This window comes from Leucoraja erinacea, chromosome 12 (genome assembly GCF_028641065.1).
Source record: "Leucoraja erinacea ecotype New England chromosome 12, Leri_hhj_1, whole genome shotgun sequence".
NCBI classification, from domain to species: domain Eukaryota; kingdom Metazoa; phylum Chordata; class Chondrichthyes; order Rajiformes; family Rajidae; genus Leucoraja; species Leucoraja erinaceus.
The window spans coordinates 33077701-33100895 of NC_073388.1; the positions used below are offsets into that span (position 1 = coordinate 33077701).

Here is a 23195-nt window from a genome sequence, read left to right on the forward strand (position 1 = left end):
AAGATGAAGAAAGATTCCAAGGGGAGTAAGGGTTGGCCATGGCTGACAAGGACAGTCAGGGAAAGTATAAAAATAAAAGAGAACAAGTATGACATAGCAAAGATGAGCGGAAGGCAGAGTATTGGGTAACTTTTAAACAACAACAGAAGATAACTAAAAAGGCAATATGGGGAGAAATGATGAGGTACGAAGGTAAGCTAGACAAGAATATAAAGGAGGATAGTAAAAGCATCTTTAGCCATGTGAAGAGGAAAAAATTAGTTAAGACCAAAATTGGACCTTTGAAGACTGAAAAGGGCGAATTTATTATGGGGAACAAGGAAATGACAGACGAGTTGAATAGGTACTTTGGATCCGTCTTCACTAAGGAGGACACAAACAATCTCCCTGATGTATGTGGGCAGAGGATCTAGGGTGATGGAGGAACTGAAGGAAATTCATATTAGGCAGGAAATGGTGCCGGGTAGACTGATGGGACTGAACGCTGATCAATCCCCAGGGCCTGATGGTCTGCAACCCAGGATACTTAAGGAAGTGGCTCTAGAAATCGTGGATGCATTGGTGATCATTTTCCAATGTTCTATAGATTCAGGATCAGTTCCTGTGGATTGGAGGGTAGCTAATGTCATCCCACTTTTTAAGAAAGGCGGGAGAGAGAAAACAGGGAATTATAGATCAGTTAGCCTGACATCGGTGGTGGGGAAGATGCTGGAGTCAAGTATAAAAGATGAAATAGCGGCACATTTGGATAGCAGTAACAGGATCGGTTTGAGTCAGCATGGATTTAAGAAGGGGAAATCATGCTAGACTAATCTTCTGGTATTTTTTGAGGATGTAACTAGGAAAATGGACAAGGGACGGCCAGTGGATGAGGTGTACCTGGTCTTTCAGAAAGCCTTATAAGGTCCCACATAGGAGATTAGTGGGCAACATTAGAGCACATGGTATTGGGGTTAGGGTGCTGACAAGGGTAGAAAATTGGTTGGCAGACAGGAAACAAAGAGTAGGAGTGAACGGGTTATTTTCAGAATGGCAGGCAGTGGCGAGTGGAGTGCCGCAAGGCTCGGTGTTGGGGCCGCAACTGTTTACCATATATATTAATGATTTGGAAGAGGGAATTAGGAGCAACACTAGCAAGTTTGCGGATGACACAAAGCTGGGTGGCACTGTGAACTGTGAAGAGGATGTTAGGAGGTTGCAGGGTGACCTGGACAGGTTGAGTGAGGTGGCAGATGCAGTATAACATAGATAAATGTGAGGTTATCCACTTTGGTGGCAAAAACAAGGGGGCAGATTATTATCTCAATGGGGTTAGGTTAGGTAAGGGGGAGATACAGCGAGACATGGGGGTCTTGTACACCGGTCACTTAAAGTTGGCGTGCAGGTACAGTAGGCAGTGAAGAAAGCTAATGTAATGTTGGCCTTCATAACAAAAGGATTTCAGTATAGGAGTAGAGAGGTTCTTCTGCAGTTGTATAGGGCTCTGGTAAGACCACATCTGGAGTTTTGTGTACAGTTTTGGTCTCCTAATTTGAGGACTGTCATATGAGGAAAGATTGAAAAGACTAGGCTTGTATTCACTGGAGTTTAGAAGGATGAGGGGATATCTCATAGAAACATATAAAATTATTAAAGGACTGGACAAGCCAGATGCAGGAAAAATGTTCCCAATGTTGGGCGAGTCCAGAACCAGGGGCCACAGTCTTAGAATAAAGGGGAGGCCATTCAAGACTGAGGTGAGAAAAAACGTTTTTATCTAGAGAGTTGTGAATTTGTGAAATTACCTGCCACCATGGAGGCCAAATCATTGGATGGATTTAAGAGAGATTTAGATAGAGCTCTAGGGGCTAGTGGAATTAAGGGATATGGGGAGAAGGCAGGCACGGGTTATTGATTGGGGACAATCAGCTATGATCACAATGAATGGCGGTGCTAGCTCGAAGGGCCGAATGGCCTCCTCCTGCACCTATTTTCTATGTTTCTATGAGAGTGGGCAGATGCATGGCAGATGCAGTTTAATGTGGATAAATGTGAGGTTATCCACTTTGGTGGCAAAAACACGAATGCAGATTATTATCTAAATGGTGTCAAGTTGGGAAAAGGGGAAGTACAACGGGATCTGGGGGTCCTTGTTCATCAGTCACTGAGAGTAAGCATGCAGGTACAGCATGCAGTGAAGAAAGCGAATGGCATGTTTGCCTTCATAACAAGAGGAGTTAAGTATAGGAGCAAAGAGGTCCTTCTGCAGCTGTACAGGGCCCTAGTGAGCACACCGGGAGTATTGTGTGCAGTTTTGTTCTCCAAATTTGAGGAAGGACATTCTTGCTATTTAGGGAGTGCAGCTTAGGTTCACAAGGTTAATTCCCGGGATGGCAGGACTGTCATATGTTGATAGAATGGAGCGGCTGAGCTTGTGTACTCTGGAATTTAGAAGGATGAAAGGATTTTATTGAAACATGTAAGATTATTAAGGGTTTGGTCATGCCCGAGGCAGGAAACATGTTCCCGATGTTGGTAATGTGATGTAATGTAATGTGAGTAGAGCCAGGGGCCACAGTTTAAGAATAAAGGGTAAGCCATTTTGCACAGAGATGAGGAAATACATTTACCCACAGAGAATTGTGAGTCTGGAATTCTCTGCCTCGGAGGGTAGTGGCCAGTTCCCTGGATGCTTTCATGAGAGTGTTAGATAAAGCTCTTAAAATAGCGGAGTCAAGGGATATGGGGGGAAGGCAGGAATGGGGTACTGATTGGGGATGATCAGCCATGATCACATTGAATGGCATTGCTGGCTCAAAGGGCCAAATGGCCTCCTGCACCTATTGTCCATTGTCTCTTGGTGTAGAGTAAGGTGGGCATGATTTAGAGGGGTATGAGGGGGACCTGCTTCATAGAGAGTGCTGAGTTTCTGCAGTGTACGGTCTGGTTGAAGGTGGTTCACTTACAGCATTTAAGAAATGCCTCGATGAGCACTTGAATCAATTAGGCATAGAAGGCTATGGGCCAAGTGTAGGGAGATGGAAGACGACTGTAAGTAACATTTGGATTACATTATGAATTAATTCTGTGACATGGCCTAAAAGCAGGTATTTCTGCTCTGCTAAGATTTATTTTACAGATCATTATTATTATGTTTTATTCAATGTGTTTTTGGCATTACTGAAGCATAAAGTGCTATGTAGCAAAAAAAATCTACAATCATCAGTCATGTAAAGTAAGTTTGAGTTCTTCATTCAGATTCTGATTAGTTTATTGTCATATACACCAGGGAGCAATGAAATGTCTTGGTCACATGAAGTTCACAGAGTAAACAGTTTGCATACAGCCTTTCCGTTTCTAGTTTACAATAAATGATAATTACAATAAATGTTATGACAAGAGCAAATCAACAGAATGCTGCAAGATTGCAGTGCAACCCAAAGTAGTGCAAAAAATATTGGCGTGCAATAACAGAATAACCAAATGAGGTAGAGTTAAGAACAAGAGTACATGGCAGCAAGTCATTTGGATCAGAAGTCAATATCAATGTGGAAGAAGCTGTTTTTAAGTTTCAAGAAGATACAAGAGGGAGAAGGGAATAGTGACTCTTTCGTCTTTCTGATGTTAAAGACAGAGTTAATAAACTTAACAATTGAGTTGAGTTGTACTTGACCATAGAGTACAGGGAGTAGAGCACATAACCCTGACAAGTACCAGTGTTGAGGGTCAATGTGGAGGAAAATGTTAGGACCAATTCTAACCAACTGAGATCAACTGGTCAAGATGTCCAGAAGCCAGTTGCAGATGGAGGCCTCAACGCCAAGGTCCAGAAGTTTAGTGATGAGCTTATTCAGTATTATAGTGTAGCTGTTGTCGATGAAAAACATCCTGACATAGGTGTTCTTACTGTCATTGTGACCCAGAGCTGAATGTAGTGCAAGAGAGATGGCGTTCTCTGTAGACCTATTTATTTTGTTTACAATTTATACAGGATCTGGATTGTCTGGACATTTGGTGCAGATATGTGCCATTAATATTCTCTTATTGATCGATATTGGAGCTGCAGGGCAGTAGTCATTGTGGTAGATCACTTTATTTTTCTTCAGGAATAGAATTATGGAGGTTGCCTTGAAGTAGATGGGAACAATAGACTGTTGAATTGAGAGGTTGATGAAGGCAGACTATGGCCAGCTGATTGGCGCAGGATTTCAAAATTTGTCTTGGCTGGCCATTTTCTGAATTTTTTTCCTTATGATAGCAAATTTGTCTTCTGCAACTGAGATGTGTAGGACAAAGCAACAGCAGATGAGAAATGTGTGAGAACTTTGTTGGCCTGTTCAAAGCAGGAGTAAAAGGCATCTAGCTCATCTTGGGATGAAAGGAGATGATGCCATGCTAATATGTCATGCCATGCTAATATGTGCTTTCCGCAAACATTATGTTAATGATGGCCATCATAATCTCTGTTCCAGTCTGTCGTCTTTAGTTCCAAATCATTTATCTTATTACAAATTGAATTTTGGAACAATGATGGTCTAATGTATACCACGTAAAAGTTACCTTATTGTTGCACATCTGCAGAAATGCAGTTATTTTTATGTAACTTTGTAATTATGCCTGCTGAATTCCCACAGGGAGAATATATAAATATATTTGCTTCATTCAAGCATAAAATACTATCACAATTAATTTGTTCTTTATCTCAAAATGTAATGAAGATTAATCAATTTGCATTTAATTAAAAATAATCATTTAAAGCCGTATCCCTTCTCCACGTAGGATAGAACTGCAGATGCTGGTTTCAATCGAATGTGGACACAAAATGCAATGAAATGATGAAATGATTCAATTTATTGTCATTGTCAGTGTGCAGTACAGAGACAACGAAATGCATTTTTAGCATCTCCCTTGAAAGGGAGACACAGGGCGTCGCGGTGTGCCCGCGCCTGCCGCCGTGCTGGAGTAACTCAGTGGGACATGCAGCATCTCTGGAGAGAAGGAATGGGTGACGTTTCTGGTTGAGTCTGAAGAAGGGCCTCGACCCGAAACGTCACCCATTCCTTCTCTCCAGAGCTGCTGCCCGTCCCACTGAGTTACTCCGTGTTTTGTGTCTCCCTCCACATTAATGAACTGGGTTGATGTCGACTGCCCAGTTCAGTTCCAGAAACATCCAATTTAGCAGTAAATCAGTGGGGATTTGAATGTTGTCTTGTGCAGTTTCATTAAAAGCCATTTGTTTCATAGTTTAATGACTGGCACCTGAAGGTGAAACATTCTGAAATGAAATGTTACAGTAAATTAGTTGTCATTTAATTGTCAGATTTTGAATTTAAATAGTTGCAAAGTTGGAGTAAATTCCAACATGTGGCAGGAGTGTAAACTTGATTACAGATTAAGGGCCTGTCCCACTGCGGCGACCTAATTGGCGAGTTTGGAAGAGTTTACCCTCGACTCATACTCGCAAATGGTCGACACGAGGTGCTAGGAGGTCTTTGTAACTCTCCTTCACGCTCGAGAGTAGTCCCCGCGTACTCGAGGCCTCAGCTAGGTTGCGGCGTATTTTTCAACATGCTGGAAAATGCCCGCGAGTAAAAAAAGGTCGCCATGGAAAAAAATCGCTTTTTTTCACTCGTAGGTTTAGTCGAGGTAGGTCGTAGTAGGTCGGCATGTTATTCGTAGGTAATCGAAGGCAATCAAAGGTAATCGGGGGTAGTCGAAGGTAAAGCTTGTTGAGAAAAAAAAGGTAAGTAAACCGACCGGTAATGTTAAATGCCCGCTAAACTTTATCAAAAGTTGTCTGGCATCTTAAAAGTGTCCCCACTCCCCCCCCCCCCCCCCACCCCTCCCCCCTTCTCTCCCCCCCCCCCCCCCCCCCCCCCCACCTCTCCGTGCTCTCTAAAGGACATACCATAACAGTGCCAGCCGTCTGTGTGTGTGTGCAGACGGTCGATCCGGCTCGCGGTTTCATCGCTGACGGTCGAGGTTTTTCATGGGGAGTGCTCTCGAGCTTGAAGGCCGAATACAGTCGCTGAAAAGTCGCGTTAGTGGAACAGGCCCTTTAGTCACCATGCTGTGTGATTCTTTCTTCTTGCCATGAAGATCAATTCAAAAGAGACACCAGGGATTATTCAGACTATATTGTATTTCATGTTAAACTGCATTTACACCATATATTTGAATACGTTACTAATATACTGTTCATTTATTTGCTCCCTGATTGCCATCTCTTTTTTAAGATCTCTAAAAGAAAGCTACTATCTGTTAATGCCAATGGAGAAACCACTCCTTAGATTCCATTTCTGTCCAAATAAAGTACAGAATATTCTGTGCAAGAATATTAAATGTAGCCAGAGACCTAGCCTATTTGGCCCCTCCAGCTGCTTCCCCATTCAACAGGATTAAAGGCTGATATATCTACCCTCTCCATATGCCTTGATTCTAATATCCAGAAATCCACCAGTCTCATTTTTGAATGCAGTTAATGACTTGGTTTCACAAAAAAGCTGGAGAAACTCAGCGGGTGACTTGGTTTACCTGGCCTTCTAGAGTAAAGAATTCCAAAGCTCTATGTACCTTCCCCTCAGCTCTATCGTACTTGAGTTTGATCTACATATGGTCTGATCTGCTTGGATCTGATGCACAATTTCCTCATATCAATTCTAACTTCCCTTCATCTTGAGACTATGAACTGGAATCCTCAACCAGGAGAAATATTTTGCCTAAATAAGAATATTTTTTTAATGTTTTGATGAGGTTACACTTTTTCTCAAATCTGGAGAATGGAGATTTAGTGCACTTAATCTCTGCTTGTATGATGGACGTGCCATCTCAGTTTCCAGACTGGTGAATCCTCTCTGCACTATAACTATATTATTTTAGGCAAGAGGACCAAAATTGTACACATTACTTACTCGTGATCTATATAATTGTGGGAAGATATTGTTAATCTCCTTCTTAAAATCGTGTGTTGGTAAAAGTGAAAGTCAAGCTTGCCTTCTTGTTTGATGCACCTTGATGTTAGCTTTTAATTACTTGTATACAAGGACGCCCAGAACCCTTTGGAATATCAATACTTCTCAATCTCGCACCATTTAAAGGAAATTATATTTTTCCAGTTCCTCTACTCATGTGGAGAACCTCCCACCCCAACCTCCTTCTTACCACATTGTCAACTCATTTATCCTGTGTTTGTCCACAAACTATTTATGGATTTTCATAGTTACTATACATAGCCCCACAATTTCATATCACCAACAAACCTAAAATGTTAACAGATTATGAACAGTTGTGGTCCAAAAATCAGTGCATACTGTGTGTCACCTCCCTCCCCCCCCAGAATGTCATTCTCTGCTGGCTGTTAATCTCTGTTGTGGAACCATTTTTGAAAGTCCTCTGTAAATCCGATTGGTTGCATTTCATCTTATCTTTTAGATACATCCCCAAAGAGCTCCCATAAATTAAACATAATTTCCGGTTCATAAATCCAAGTTGAATCTGCTCAATAATATCAATGATATAGTGTGCTCAATAAAGATTTTAACATAACCAGGTCAGATTAATATGCTGACAAAAATGCTGGAGAAACTCAGCGGGTGTGGCAGCATCTATGGAGCGAAGGAAATAGGCAACGTTTCGGGTCGAAACCCTTCTTCAGACTGAAGAAGGGTTTCTCCAGCATTTTTATCTACCTTCGATTTTCCAGCATCTGCAGTTCCTTCTTAAACAGATTAATAGGCTGACAGTTTCATGTTTTCTCTCTTTCTTTCTTAAAAGTTGCATTACATTTGCTATCCTCCAATCTGTAGGAGCCATTCCAGAATCTAGAAAATTATGTAAAATTATAACTTGAGCATACACTATCCCTTAGGCAACTTCTTTCACAACGCCAGATGAATATCATAAGGTCCTTGAGACATTTTGATTTTCAGGCTCATTAACCTCTAATAGTATTTCTGTACTAATACTATCTTCTTTTCATACTCATTTGAACGAGACCTGGTCCCCAGTATTTCTGGAAGGTTTTCTTGTGCCTTCTTCCATGAAAGTAAACCAGTGTTTGTTTAATTTCTCTGGCAGTTCTTCCTTGAGGTTCTCCCGTCTGTCTGTAAATATCCTAATATTTGCCCTCCTTGGCCTTTTCAACATGTGTATTGGAAATTTGTGTTTTTTGGGGGTTTCTCAGGGTTTCCTCTCACAGTTTTATTTTGCTTTTATCAATTTCTGCATCACCTTTTCTTGATTTCTAAAATGCATCCAATCCACAAGCGCACTGGTTTTTCATTTTGTAACCCCTCTCCTTGGGATTTAAAGTTCCAGGAGTTTGCTTTGCTACTTTTTACAACATGGTTTCTTGTAACCAACTTACATAAAATAATATGCCGTCTCAGAGAATCATTATCCATGACATGCTGAAGACAATTCATTCTACCTTACCATCCCTAATCCTATATGGTTTGATTAAATCTGTGCTGTCAGATTGTCTATTTAGCATTGTCATTGATAAGCCATTAATATTCCTGCTCCTGATTTATAAGTTTGTAGTGTATTCTATTCCCTGCAGATGTTCATTGCTATTCTTATGCATGTATATCTTTGTTAAGAATAAATGTTTTTCTTCCTTGGTAAAATGGCAGTAGTTGCCAGCAAAAGAAGCATGTCTGATACGCATAACTTGGCTTTATTATTGTTGGTTGAACATTTTCAGGTTCATATTTGTTGAATCTAGTTTTCACTTTTCACTGGGTTAAGTTATCGGGGAATTAGTGATGAATGATATGAACCTTTAAACATTGTTAGAGTGTTGAACTTTGAAAGAGAGTATTTGGCAAAGTATTGTTTTTTGTAAATGAGTCAATTTATAAAATATCAATGTTTGTTCAGGGAGTTGTAAATTATTTTACATGGACAGTTCAGTTAATGCTTTTCTGTCGAACATCATCTGAAAGGATTTCAAAACTATGTAGGCTCAAGAGTAAGGAACTTGCCAAAGATATGTTAGAATCAATTATATGTTGAAATTGTATTTAATGTTTCTTTACTGTTTTATAGAAATTTCATTTAGTAAACAATACTGGCCCTGAATTTGCATATGACAGCAAAGAAATACCTCTTGCTACTTCCACTTTTGTACTTTGCTTTGATGATGCTTGATATAGTGATGTCCATTTTTGTGGACTTCCATCTGCTGATATCTGAAATAGGTATTTCTATAGATTGGACTTCCCTTTGCAATGCCTGAACTGGGGATTTCCACAGATTCCTTGACTGATGTCTGCAACTGTCAGCTAACAGCTAGCAGCTGTGATATCATCAAGCTTGCTGAGCAGTTGCAATAATGAGTTTGCACAGCCAGCAGAACAGAAAGCATTTTAATAATTTTATAAACATAATACAGACTATTTAATAAAGATTGAAATATACACATATGATTAAGTAGTAGCTGAATTTCCATGGTGCTTAAAAATAAAATCCCACATATTTCTTCCAAGGAAATTATAATCCATATCCATAAAACTAGTTTTTAGGGGGCAGATGGTTTGTTAAGCAGTTATTATGGCTTATGCCTCACATAATTAAGCATAAGATTTGCAAGATATTTTGTGGTGGAGCTACTTCAGTAACTACATGAAATTCATTTCAATCAACTGATTACTCTTGATTTTGTTGGAGAAGGCCAAAAAAGGCACAGCCTGTAAAGGTGAGCTGGATGGCTGACAGCAACTTTGGAATTTTAATATTAAGCTATGTAAATGTGGAAATCCTTAAGTTGCTGTCGGTTTTGTGGTGTAGTTAACTAGGTTGGCTTTCATCCAGACCACAATATCGCAGCCTTTGTATTCAGTCCTTCTGAATTGAAGACTTTGACCAAACTAGTTCTTACTGTGATTATCACCTGTCATGCACATCTTCTCATTCATTATCTGTTAATTAAACAATCTTGGCAATATTCACACGCACGCATTCTACAGTGAAATGAAAAGAGAGCAGACTTCCAGGGCCATCAAGTCTGAATATCAATTGTATGCTGTGGTTGCAAATCTCATTAAAAAATGACACTATCTCCTTATAAAAAATACTTTAAAATTGAAATGAAACATAATGGCATTTCACTTTTTAGTACGTTAATGGTGCCTTTAGAATTTACTCTTCTTTTCAACAGCAGGGCCTTACATGCACACTTTCTATTCACCAATCATCCAGAAGATAAACTTTTTTTTTAAAGCCAATGCGCAGATGTGATTTTATCCTCTCTCCAGATGCACATGTTGAAGCTGAGATGAATACTTTAAGAATGAAGGAGCTAGAATATTAATTGTGATCCATTCTTGATGAAGTTTTGACTAATTGTGTGGGAAGGAACTGCAGATGTTGGTGTAAACTGAAGATAGACAGTCTGAAGTTCTTCAGACTTTCTGACGAAGGGTCTCGGCACAAAACATCACCCCTTTCCTTCTATCCCGAGAAGCTGCCTGTTCCACTGAGTTACTCTAGCATTTTGTGTCTATCTATGCAGTTCTGACTAGGTTGTTTTCAGTTTTGTCGAGCATTCAACTAGACAAATCTCATTTGTCTCTTATCTCTATGTGATGGAAGACCAATCCAGAAGTGCAGCCACATTTATCACACTTGTGCGAACAACTCACACCTTACACTAATTATTTTTTCTTTTATGGCCCCAAGTTAGTGGTGCATGAAAATGTGGGATGGCAGTTTAAAGTTGAGTGTCATATGGCTTGGGCCTTGCAGCTATTTCTCATTTGCTGTTGGCTAGGCCTTTGGATTACTTCTGCCCATGTCCTTAGATCTGTGGTTCTTCGTAGAATCTTTGGAATACATGAACCATGTTTACGCTTGACATGGGCATTCCAACAAAGCTGTGCTGAAGAAAGCATTGCTTTGGTACAAAACACAGTGCTGGAGGAACACAGCATGTCAGGCAACATCTGTAGAATGAATGGACAGTCGACGTTTTCGGTCAGGACCCTTCTTCGTAAAAATGCATCACTTTGACAACTGATTCTACTTTAGCAGCAATATGTGCAGGCAGCCCTGTCGTGCTAATAATAATAATGTTTTGTTTATAGGGACAATGCATATTAATTAACATTTTGTATGTAAATATGCGAGATTGTAGCTAATCAGCAGCTAATTTCCGTCTCTAGTCCCAGGCAAAGGTAGGTGAAGTGTCTTGTCCAAAGACACACGACAGTACACACTCCAAGCAGGATTCGAACCGACCACCTTCAGGTTGCTACACTGCAAATGTTGTTTTTGAAAGCCAAGGAAGCTATAAACAGTAGATAGACACAAGATAGACACAAAAAGCTGGAGTAACCCAGTGGGTCAGACAGCATCCCTGGAGAAAAGTAATAGGTGACGTTTTAGGTCGAGACCCTTCTTTAGGCTGACCTATATGAGATATAAATAGTAATGCTTCAAAATGCACGGCAATAGTTAGTCCAAAACTCACACCCATATAACTGTAAGCTAAAACCTGTCCATGGCCTGTGCTGCAGTCTTAGTCTCCAGAGGTAGGCTATGCTCAATCCTTGGTTGTTTTGTCAAATGCTCACAAATAACATTAACTTTGAGAAAGTGAGTGTGTTCATCGCTGTTGATCTTGATATTAAAATGTGGGACTTTTCTTCATACAAAACATGTTGTTTTTCATGCCACAAAAAGCTAGAGTAACTCAGCAGGTCAGACAGCATCTCTGGAGAAAAGGAATATGTGACGTTTTGGGTCGAGACCCTTCTTCAGTGGTTGGCTGGTCTCCGAGAACCAGCATCTGCAGTTCCTTCCTACACATGTTGATTTTCATGGACAGAAAGCAGACTTTTTCCATGTTGTTTCTCTGCATCCCCTCTCGCGGCCTAACAGCTTGGATTGGAGTGGCCTTTCCCGGAGTCGGGCACAGAGCTTCAGCAGTGGACGCAGTGTGGAATTTTCAATCGGGGCGAACCCTTGCCGGGGGTCGCCAGAAAGTAGTGCTCCGATCGCTGGCCTCATGACTTTGGCATCAAGGGGCTGTGGTCTGCAAAGCTTCTAGCCGCGGGCGTAGTGTGGAAGCCGCGGGCGTAGTGTGGATTTACCATCCGGAGCCTGGGATCGCCGGAGAAGAGCTCCAACTGCCGGCTTGCGGCCTATAACCTACTGAAGCCGTGGTCTCCAGTAAGAAAGTGGTCGGAGTTTCGTTCATCCCGATGAGAGGGCATGTACACCTGGCTGTCCATAGCGGAAACTACGGAGGGTTCATGGCCCTGACCAAGGATGAACAAAGGAGGAGGACTGACTGAACTTTGTTGCCTTCCACCACAGTGAAGAATGCTGCGGTGGATGTTTATGTTAGATTCTATTGTGCATTGTGTGTTCTTTTTTTTAATTGTATACCTGCATGGAAAATTCACTGTACCTTCGTTGGTGCATGTGACGAATAAATTTGTATTGTTTTGTATATAGATTTTTGATTTATGTGATCACAAGTCTATATACTTATATAGGTTTCTCAGTAGTTTTGTGGGTTGGGCTTGTTCTCAGTAGTTTTGTGGGCAGGGCTTGGCCTTTATGAACTGTTTAAATTACAAACTGTCCTGATGTTAAGCACCGCCTTGTAAATTTTCAGGCTTTTGTTTTCAGGTATTTAAAATGTAAATGACCGACAATTGTTTCGAAATACGGAACTGCTGATGCTGGTGTACAAAAAAAAACAATTTTCAGACTAAAGAAAGGTTCCCGACCTGAAACGTCACCTATCCATGTTCTCCAGAGATGCTGCCAGATCTACTGAGTTACTCCAGCACTTTGTTTTTTTTTTTACATCAATTGTGTGTTCTGAAACCAGGTGCTAGCAGTGAGCCACATTCAGCAACATCTGGGGCCATGCGATTTGTTTTTTTTAATCCAATGTAATTAATTCTAGTAACTTGTCATAATTTGTAGTTCTCTTTCTCTTGGTGAATAATTTACAAATTAATGACGTGTTTGCACCACATTTATGATAACGTGTTTCTATTAGATTTCAGTATGAGATAAGCAATGTAAATCTACTGCTTTTAGTAAGTCCTTAGGCTACATATCTGGAGGTAATATCAAACTTGCACCACAAACTTTACATTAGCTTTTTTGCTGTGGAATGATCTCTTAAGCATCTATGGTAATTGCTGCAAGAATTTTCAATAGGTCATTGCTGGCCTGTACTATTCTCCTTTAGTTCACATGGGACTTGAATGATTCAGTTTTAACTGACAACAAAGATAACACCCCTGGAAATCTTACAACACAAGCACTGTAAATGTAATAATGTCAACTAATCATTTACTTTAGGAAAACAGCTTATAAGATACAAATATTATCTGTAGACTTGTGACCAACCTAACAGAATATCCATGTCAGGACTGTGATTAAGGCAGGGGTTTGGTGTTGTTGATGCCGAGGAAAGAAATAGTAGGATTGGAGACTTTGAATATGTGATATTATTATTGCATCGGTGCAATGTATGGAATTATTTAGGTTTTTTCGCAGCAATATTTCAAATTATCGAAAGCAAACTCTTCAACTGTTCATTGCAAACAATATTCATAGAATCATTGATTGGTAAATGACCATTCGGTCATTCTGTCTGTTCTATTTCAATTACAGCAACCTACTACTGCCATCCCCTAGCCTCTAGCTCCGCAAACCTTTCTTCACTGTAAATGTATCCAATTCCCCCTTGAAGACCACAATGGAACATGCCTTCACCACATCTGGACTGTGTATTGAAGATTCCAATCACACTGTAAAATAGTTTTTTCCACATCATTCTTAATGATCTTTCTCTTTATTTTCTACTGTCAGCTCTAGTCCTCGAGTCCAACAAAGAGAATGGCCTCCCATTATTAACTCTGTGCAGACCTTCATAATTTTATTAACTTCTATCATGTCACCCCACCATCTTCACTTGAAACATGCCCAGTTTATTTAATCTATTCTTGTAAAACGATTCTCACAAATATTTTCTGGACCCTCTCTATGCCAACACATCATTCCTATGCCAAGGCAACCACAATTGAACGCATACTGCAGCTAATGCTAGGGCAGTGTTGTGTAAAGCTTCAGCTAGACTTCCCTCATTTTATGCCCTTCGTCTCTATTAATAAAACTCAAATAAGGCATACATAATTAAACGTTTTCTCTTCCTGCCTTGCCATTTTTATTGATTTGTGCAAACATACCTATACTCTATCGGTGTCAAACAATTGCACTGCTCAAGTAAATAAGCATATTAAAATGCAGGAGTACTGTAACATGTTGGGTCAATATCTTAAAGAAAAAAATGTGCAGGAACATTTTAAAACGCTATCCTTGAATAGAACTAATACAAATTGATGGGAGATTTGTTTTAATAGAATTGGCTAAAACAAAGAAGAAAATGAAAGAATAATGATTAGAGCTGAAGGTCGATTGATTTTCTTTTCATTGCTAAGTTCCTCTGGTATCTTAAATGAGCAAAATATTGTCAGTAAAATTTGCAGCTTATAACAAAACATTACAAGTCTGCTTAATTTCCAAACTCATTGAGCAGACAAAATTACAAAATTACCTTGTCTCAATTTAGGAATTTAAAATGAAACTTCAAAACATTGCTTGCAGTTCTTAGATTAACAACAATGAATTGTATTTGATATGTGTGATACAAGTGCTATTTGGTAGTTCAAAATTGAACAGTTTACATTTGTAAATTTAAACAGGGTAACTAGGAAACAAAGTGTACTTTTATCATTATTGTTCAGCTTTTCACTGAAAGTATGCAATTAATGAATAGAGAAAATGTTCATATTGATTTTTACGTGATTGATTTAGCAGTTTACAAACAGTGAATGCATGCATCAAAAATGAAATCCTTGCATTTATGTAAATCAAATTTATATTTTATTGAGTAATTGTGCTCTGAAACCACGAGGTGTTGCAGGCCCCACTTGCAGCACTGGGCCATTAACAGCCAAATGGCTAATCATATTTTAAATCATAGTATTGGAATTCTGTGTCAACATAATTTTTGTTGATTATTTTTCACTTTCCAATTATCGTACAAAGACATGCTGACAATATCAAAACCAACAGTGTGCATGATAATGAGGAAGACTATTTCGGGTAAAAGGAAGTTAACAAACTACAGCCTAGGTGGGAACAAAAATGGCCAATGGAATTCAGTCGAGAGGTGTGTGAGGTAATACATTTAGGATGGTGGGTGGTAAGCAGGGAAATATTATAGTATTTCTTTAGCAGCTGAAGAAAAATTGAGAGATTCCCTGAAGGTAACCATGCAGATTGATAAGGTGGTTAGAAACACAAATAGATTACTTGTCTTCATATTATACAAAAGCAGGTCCTGCTGGAATAATACAAAACATTGGTTAGGCTGCAGCTGAAAAACACCCTGGACATCACGCTGTAGAAGAATGGGATAGTGCCAGTGAGAGTGGGATAGAGATTTAGGTTGGTTTGCCAGAGCAGGCGATTCATAGATATGAGTAGGGAAAATCTATGGTGGGCTTGTTATCATTGGGATCAAAGGAGACTGATCTATAAAGCATCATGAATAGAATGTATGTATCATTTTCTGGGAATGGCCACGAGAGCAAGTATTGTATAGAGGATCTTAATATGCAAGTCAGCAGGTGAGGCAGCATCTATGGAGTGAAGGAATAGGTGACGTTTTGGGTCGAGACCCTTCTTCAAAAACGTTGCCTATTCCTTCTCTCCGTTTTAATTCTGGATTAAATGAAGTTGACTCCAATTGCCTTATATTTCAATCTACAACCAATAATAAACGTAACATTAAAGCAGAAATTGCTACAAGATAATGTATTTTCTCTTATTGATGTTGAGATTCTGCATTTTTATTACTGACTATCATTGATTGATGGTTCACTAAGTGCTTAAGTTGCATGGCTTTATTTTCACTGAAGAAAATCAGATATTCAGTTGTTTTTATATTTAATACTGTTAAGTTGGAAAGGTATAGAGAATCTTATGTCCAGTTGACCAATGGGGATGTGTTGTTTAGGTTTGGGGATTATCCTTCCTGTTATTTTTTCAGTTATGCTTTTTCATTCCATATATAAAAAATAAATAGAAATACATATTTTGGTATTATTTATGTTTTTCATCATTTTATACAAATACAATCAAATATGTTTTCCAGTTGATGCTCCTATAAATATATACCACTTATTATGAAGGTGCCTGATATTGAAAATGTATTTGTTTAATCTATGTTTTATGCCAGTCCAAGATCTCGGATATTTAAGCATCTTTATAAAGGAGTAGATTAATGATAGTGGAACACAGATAGGTCTGTAACTGATAAAACAGTGTCATAGACTGCCAATGAACTGTCAGTACCAAAGAGATATGAACAGTAACATTTCAAGACATCCTGTGACATTTGAGGTGATAGTCTATTCACTACTTGTCTACTTTCCAAACTGAATGAAGAATAGCTGGAGATGAATTTTTAATTACGATAGCGAATCAAAGATAATGGGAGAAATTGTTATGCACTTTGTGTTGATGTCCAAGCATTTGGTATCTGCATTTTTTCCCTCTGATAGGGAATCTGTGTATTGAAGAATCTGAACTGTTGCCATCTAAAATTGTTTTTCATGAATATGTACTTTGTCGTGAACCTTTGATTTATGTTAAACTTTGTATTGCACCAGTTAACTTGGAAGAATATAGTTCACAAGTGTTTCATTAAAAGTTTGCACATCCTCCTTGTCTAACCTTGTGATCTGACCTACAATTAAATATCATTGGTCTTAAAACAACAATTACTATCCTTTGATATTTGGAAATGTATAATGTATAGACTGAAATATTCATAATGTAATGCACTTTATAATGCTTAACTCGGCATTTTATTTTTTGCAGAGGGCAATGAAACAGGAGTAATGGATAGCCTGCTGGAGGCCTTGCAGTCAGGTGCTGCTTTCAGGGATCGCAGGAAGCGCACACCCAGAAATCTCGGTGAGTGGGAAACCTAGAGTAAAACAATATAGCATAGCATGAATTCTCATTGCCACAGATGGGGTTTTTTTTACTAGATTTTCAGGATTATTTAAAAAAACATGTTCTGTTACCAAATAAATATATGCACAGTCCTTTCTAGATATTAATTATGCATCAAAACCAAAGAATGGTGAAAGAAATTAATGCGTTTCTTCCCTATGTAATCACCTATCATTGAACCACTTTGATGCTAATAATGGCTTTATCAAGGTCGCTGGTAGGTCAACAAATAAAGAGTATGGCACCTTTAATATTCAATTCAATGTAAAGAGGAAGGTTTTAAATTCTGTTACTCCAATAGCATTTTCATGTTGAGTCTATAATGGTGTATCTTTTACATAGAATCTTTAAAACCTGTAGCTGCAGAAAATACAGATAAAATACATATAAATATTAGAATAAATAATCATGATAAATTTGATTTAAATGCTGGAAAAGAATGGCACATTTTGTAACACCGCAGCCTCACAGCTTCAGGATCCAAATTCAATCCTGACGTCTGGTACTACAATCGTGAAGTTTACACGTTCTGCCTGTGACTGTGGTTTTCATCTGGTTTACATCCACATCTCAAAGATACATGATTTGGTAGGTTGATTGGCTACTTCAAATTACCCCCCAACATATAGTTGAGTGATGGGATCTGGAGAGTGTAAAACAGTGTAAATGGATGTTTGAAGGTAGAAACTCAGTTGGCTTTGGGGCCGATGTCTAAAGCCGTACAACTAATCCAATACAATTATGTCTATACTGCAAATGAAAATGTGATCAAAATCTTCAATGTGTGCATTGTAACTTCTTACAGCAATTTCCGCAATCAGAACTGCAGACTTAAACCAGTTTTATAAATATTTGTGATTAATGAACTAACGAAAATATAAACAAATTATGCCATTGAGAATATAGAGAAAACTTTTTTTGGGTAAGAAAGAACTGCAGATGCTGGTTTAAATTGAAGGTAGACACAAAATGCAGGAGCAACTCAGTGGGTGAGGCAGCATCCCTGGAGAGAAGGAATGGGCGACGTTTCGGTCGAGACCTTTCTTCTTTTGGGAGTGTACACAATGCTGCTCTAATATATTGAGATGTGCTTATGTAAAGTTATTTTATTTTTAAAATAATTTAATCATTAAAATGTGTTTCATTGAATGAAATTAGAGATTTCCGGTTGGTTAACAGATCATTATAACTGATCTGTTAATTTATTCACTGGCAGTTTTCACACTGCAAAGGGTGCCTTCAATGTAAATGTAGCTGCCGTTTGACTGAAGTCATTTTTTTGATAGCTTGCTTCCTGGTTGTTGCAGGTGAACATGGTCCAGCTAGCCCAACATCCCGATGGCCCGTTGACAAGGGTAAAGGAAAATAAAATTCAAGTGCTTCTACTTTCCTTCCATCTGTCTCACTTTTCAGTTCAGCATAAAGCCTCTTAAAATGCTCTCAATAGATAATTGGCCGTAACCTTTACTTTGTGCCTGCGGCAAAAGTTTTGTTGAGAACAATATGATGGTAGCAAGTTTTCCCTTAATGTCTGTTCTGAAGAAATCTCTATTTTAGATCTCTCAGCAAAACTGTATTAATTTCACACCCAGCTGAAGCTCCAACAGTGCCTTGGCATTAAGCTCAAAATGTCAAGCAGTGTACTTAGTCCAATCTTTTCTAAAAGATTTTGGCCTTTTCCTTTACTTTGTGGTTAAGAAATATGTCTACAGTATTATGTCTTATCTGTGTTTTTGGATGACGTTTCGGGTCAAGCCCCTTCTTTCAGACTGAAGAAGGGCCTCGACCCGAAACATCACCCATTGCTTCTCTCCAGAGATGCTGCCGGTCCCGCTGAGTTACTCCGGCATTTTGTGTCCATCTTCAAACAACGTCACTCGCTCCAGACGGCTGTGCGTACGCATTAAATCGCGCGCGACATTCGCGGGACCGTCGTGCCTCAACGCGACCACGAGGTCGCGTAATTAGCGTGCCAAGGACACGTAAGTGGGACAGGGGCTTTAAGCAGCAACTCTACCGCTGTGCCACTTTGCCGCCACAATAACAGAACATAGTGTTTGTTGGCATCTCACCCACCATCCAAAATACACATTCTCTCCATCATCCAGTGCAACGTGTATCATTAACAAATTCCATTGCCGTTACTTGCTCAGACAACACCACTCAGACCTGTAGCCTGAGGTAGGACAAAACCAGCAGTTGCATGGAAACACCACTGCTAGCACATTCTCCTTCAAGGTGCCTGCTATCCTCACATGGAAATGTATTCAGCATAACTCCTGGAGTTCCTCAGCAGCAGTTGTATTTGTACCAGAAAGAGCAATGGTTTTATAAGATTGCTCACCTCCACCTTTTGAGGGCAATTAACGATGGGCAATAAATGTCAGCTTTAGCATCAATCAATCAGTTTTACTCGTCACATTGCACATAAAGTGCAAGTGAAATGAATTTGTCAGCAGCGGTACAATGATAAAGAACACACACAAAAACACAATAAAAATTTCACACAAACATCCAACTCAGCATTCATCACTGTTGTGGAAGGCACAGAAATTGGCCAGTCCTCCTCCATTTTCCCCCGTGGTCGGGACCTCAACCCTCCGCAGCCATCGCTGCGGGCTTCTAGATGATAAAAGGACAAGGTAAAAGTCAAGGTAAGTCCAGGATCGGCTCTTCCCCACCGGAGACCGCGGCTTCAGGTTGGTGTAAGCCGCATGCCGGCGGTCGAAGATTTAAAGTTCGCGCCGCAGCCAGAAGCACCGCAGACTGCAGGGCCGACAGACGAAGCTCCCCTCCAGGGATCCCCGGCGATGGTAAGTAGCCACTGCGCCCGCGGTAGAATTTTACCACGGGCCGGTGGTGGAAGCTTCTTCTACTCCCCGGGTCCCCAACGTGAGATCCCTGGCTGTAGACGCCGCGCCAGCTGGAGCTGTGCAGACCGAGGCTTCAGAGTGCCGGCTGCCGCGAGCCAGCAAAATATAGCGCACCCCTCCGGCGAGCCCCAGCGAGGGCTCGGCCGCTCCACGCCGAGAGTCCACACTGCGCCTGCCGCTGAAGCCCCAGACGCGTCTCCAGGAAAGGTCGCGCCGATCCTTGTTGTTAGGCTACGGGGGAGGCGCCCTGGAAAAAGTCGCCTCGCCGTGGAGGAGGCGACCGAAGCGGCTTCCCCCTCACCCTCCCACACCACCCCACACAAAACGCACCGAGGAACATTAAAAACATACATTAAAACATACTAAAAAAACAAAAAAAGTAGAAAAAAACAGACATGCTGCTGACAGGGCTCCGGCTTGCAGCGCCCCCTCCGACCCCACTGACCCCCCATCAACAGCCACATCCTGAAAAATGCAGACATTAATTAATGCAAAATTGACTTTCTACTTATAGGTGAAACATATACCTATCCATGTTGAAAGATAGGCTAGTTTTAGATAATCCAGTAATTATATAGGGGAAAAAAAACTTTTATTTCTATAACATTTGTTGCAAATTGTGAAAAGGTTTTACATTTCATATGCTCAAAACATATTTGTTGGAAACTAGAGTGATCTATTTGTTGCAAAAAAATTCTAGTAGTGATCTAGTGAGAATATATGCAAAAAAAATGCATTGGATATTTTGATGTCTACTTAAAATATATTATCTGGCAGTTAGGAGCAAATCCAATTGGAATTATAGCAACCGGGGGCTCTAACAAAACTCACCACCCGGCGTCTATGGCCGCGGGACAATCGCCATTTATGACTTTGACTCTGACATCGGGGGGGGGAAGTGCCAGAGACGTTTATTTGGCCTCCATCACAGTTATGTAATGGATGTTTATGTTAAATGTAATTATGTTGTGTCTGGTCATTTGTGTGTTAGGAAGACCTCCAGGGGTCCAAATGACAATACATTGATTCTGGTGCTGATTCCTTTTATCCGAAGTTCCAAATAACGAAAACCTCCGAATAGCGACATTTTTTCAGTCCTTGAAGAAAGGTCCTTGAAAACGTTCACCGAGGGTGGCCCACAGAGGTGACAGCGGAACCTCCGGTCGGTCCTCGAAGAAAGGGGAACTAAATCCCCATTCATAAAAGAGAAGGTGAGGGTATATTGCGCGGGAGGGTTAATAATTGACAATCTGCTGCTGCCTGCCCGCTGAGTTAAAACGTTCCCACGGTAAACTCACGATACACAGTGTATCGTGAGTCTTGCATGAGAACTCTTTTAACTCAGCGGGCAGGCAGCAGCAAATTGTCGCTCCCTTAAGTTTCACCCCACCTACACCCCTCTGCTTCCCGGCCATGTGTGTGACCCCTTCCCTCCCCTCTCCAGCTCCCCGCCCATTGCACCGGCGCGGGGGTTTTGCACTGCCTTCACGTCGCAGCTAGTGCCAGTCACTGGAGACGTCAGGACCAACGGGACACCGGCCCCCAGGCCCACTGCAAGCACGGAGATCCCAGAGACCCACAGCCAGCAGCAGCCCAGCCCCGTTCCAATTCCAGAGGAACACGCTCCCCGTAGGGACCGAAGCTGATGGTGTGCAAGGTTCGTCTTGGTCTTGAGGTTGCGGATGAGGGGGCGCAGCTCGGGCTGTGACGTCTCCGGCCACCCCCTGTACAGGAGCTGAGACTGGGAACTGTGGGGATGTCTGCAGTTGCAGAGGGAGGGGGCAAGGGCGGTACAGTTCCCAGTCTCAGCTCCAGTCCAGAGGGGTGACCGGAGACGTCAGGACCAACGGGACACCGACTGCAAGCACGGAGATCCCAGAGACTCACAGCCAGCAGCAACTCTAGCCCAGCCCCGCTCCAACTCCAGAGGAACCCGGGTTGCGGATGAGGGGGCGCAGCTCGGGCTGTGGGCGAACTGCCACTTGTCGCTGTAGCGGCCCATCGGGGAGCGGGTTCTTGTTGGTCCTGACGTCTCCGGCCACCCCCCTGGACAGTAGCTGAGAGACGTCAGGACCACCAGAAGCCGCTCCCCGATGCGCCGCTACAGCGACAAGTGGCAGTTCGCCCACAGCCCGAGCTGTGGCCCCTCATCGGGACACCGACCCCCAGGCCCACTGCAAGCACGGAGATCCCGGAGACTCACAGCCAGCAACAACTCTAGCCCAGCCCCGCTCCAACTCCAGAGGAACCCGGGTTGCGGATGAGGGGGCGCAGCTCTGGCTGTGGGCGAACTGCCACTTGTCGCCGTAGCGGCCCATCGGGGAGCGGATTCCTCTGGAGTTGGAGGGACAGGGAGACACAGCGGCTTTTGAGAATGGTGGGCAATCACTTCCAAAGTTCTGCCCACACAGTCAGTACACCTCTCCTACACTTGTCTCCCGCACTAAGATTATCTCGCAGAGAATGATCCCAGCCTAACCCTCCCTTTTCTCTCCGATTCTGCAAGAAAAAACTACATTGAAGACTCAAACTCGCGATCGAGTAACTGCCGGGATCGAGGCGCAAACTCGCGACCTTGCGGATATAAGCCGAGCACTCTGCCACTGAGCCAGCCGTTAAAATCTACGCTAAAAATCTTCCATTCCGAAAGCCGAAAAATTCTGAATTACGAAAAGTGTCTGGTCCCAAGGCTTTCGGATAAAAGGTTGTGCACCTGTACTGTTCCTGTAACTAGGTTAAAAGAATGGAGAAGTGAGGACATAGGTTTTGAGAAAGGGTCAGATTGTACAATGGAGGTGGATGTCCATGGATAGAAATGTTGGAAGCAAGGATATTGTTAGATTGTGGGCAGTGACTTTTAAGACCCTAAGAGTGTTACAAAGCTTCACAAATCTTGAAGTGCATAAGAGGAATATGACAAAGCCAAAAAATCTTGTGCTGCAGCATCATTAAAGAGATACTGAAAGTGGTAAGTAAGTACAAATAGTGATAGACATCTAGAAGAGTAGAAACCACTTATGCTGACAATATGCAGAAAATAATCTTTTTCATATGGACGTTTTCTGGAATGGAGAGTGGCATTTTTAGTAAAAGATCAAAGAGAAATATGTAGCATACGATTTCATATATGGGTAAAGAGAACCAGGGAGATGAAATGCTATTTAAGGAGTGAAGCAGCTGTGGTTTGAAACTAGCAGTGCCAGTTGCCAGCAAATGCTTTGTTTATGTCAAGGAAAGATGGGAAAGGCTACATTTGTTCAGCAGGACACCTGAAGAATGGGTTGATTTGAT

At 41.2% G+C, this 23195-nt stretch overlaps 1 protein-coding gene across 3 annotated transcripts in view; it reads left to right on the top strand.

The window, feature by feature from the left end:
* diaph2 (diaphanous-related formin 2) overlaps positions 1–23195 on the top strand; it is a 567387-nt gene that overhangs the window by 393518 nt on the left and 150674 nt on the right. For 2 of the 3 annotated variants that reach the window (XM_055643895.1, XM_055643897.1), the window contains exons 22-23: positions 16894–16989; positions 18339–18386. In XM_055643895.1, the coding sequence (XP_055499870.1) occupies positions 16894–16989; positions 18339–18386 (144 nt within the window). The remainder of the gene's footprint in view (positions 1–16893; positions 16990–18338; positions 18387–23195) is intronic. The other variant, XM_055643898.1, reaches the window with a different exon arrangement.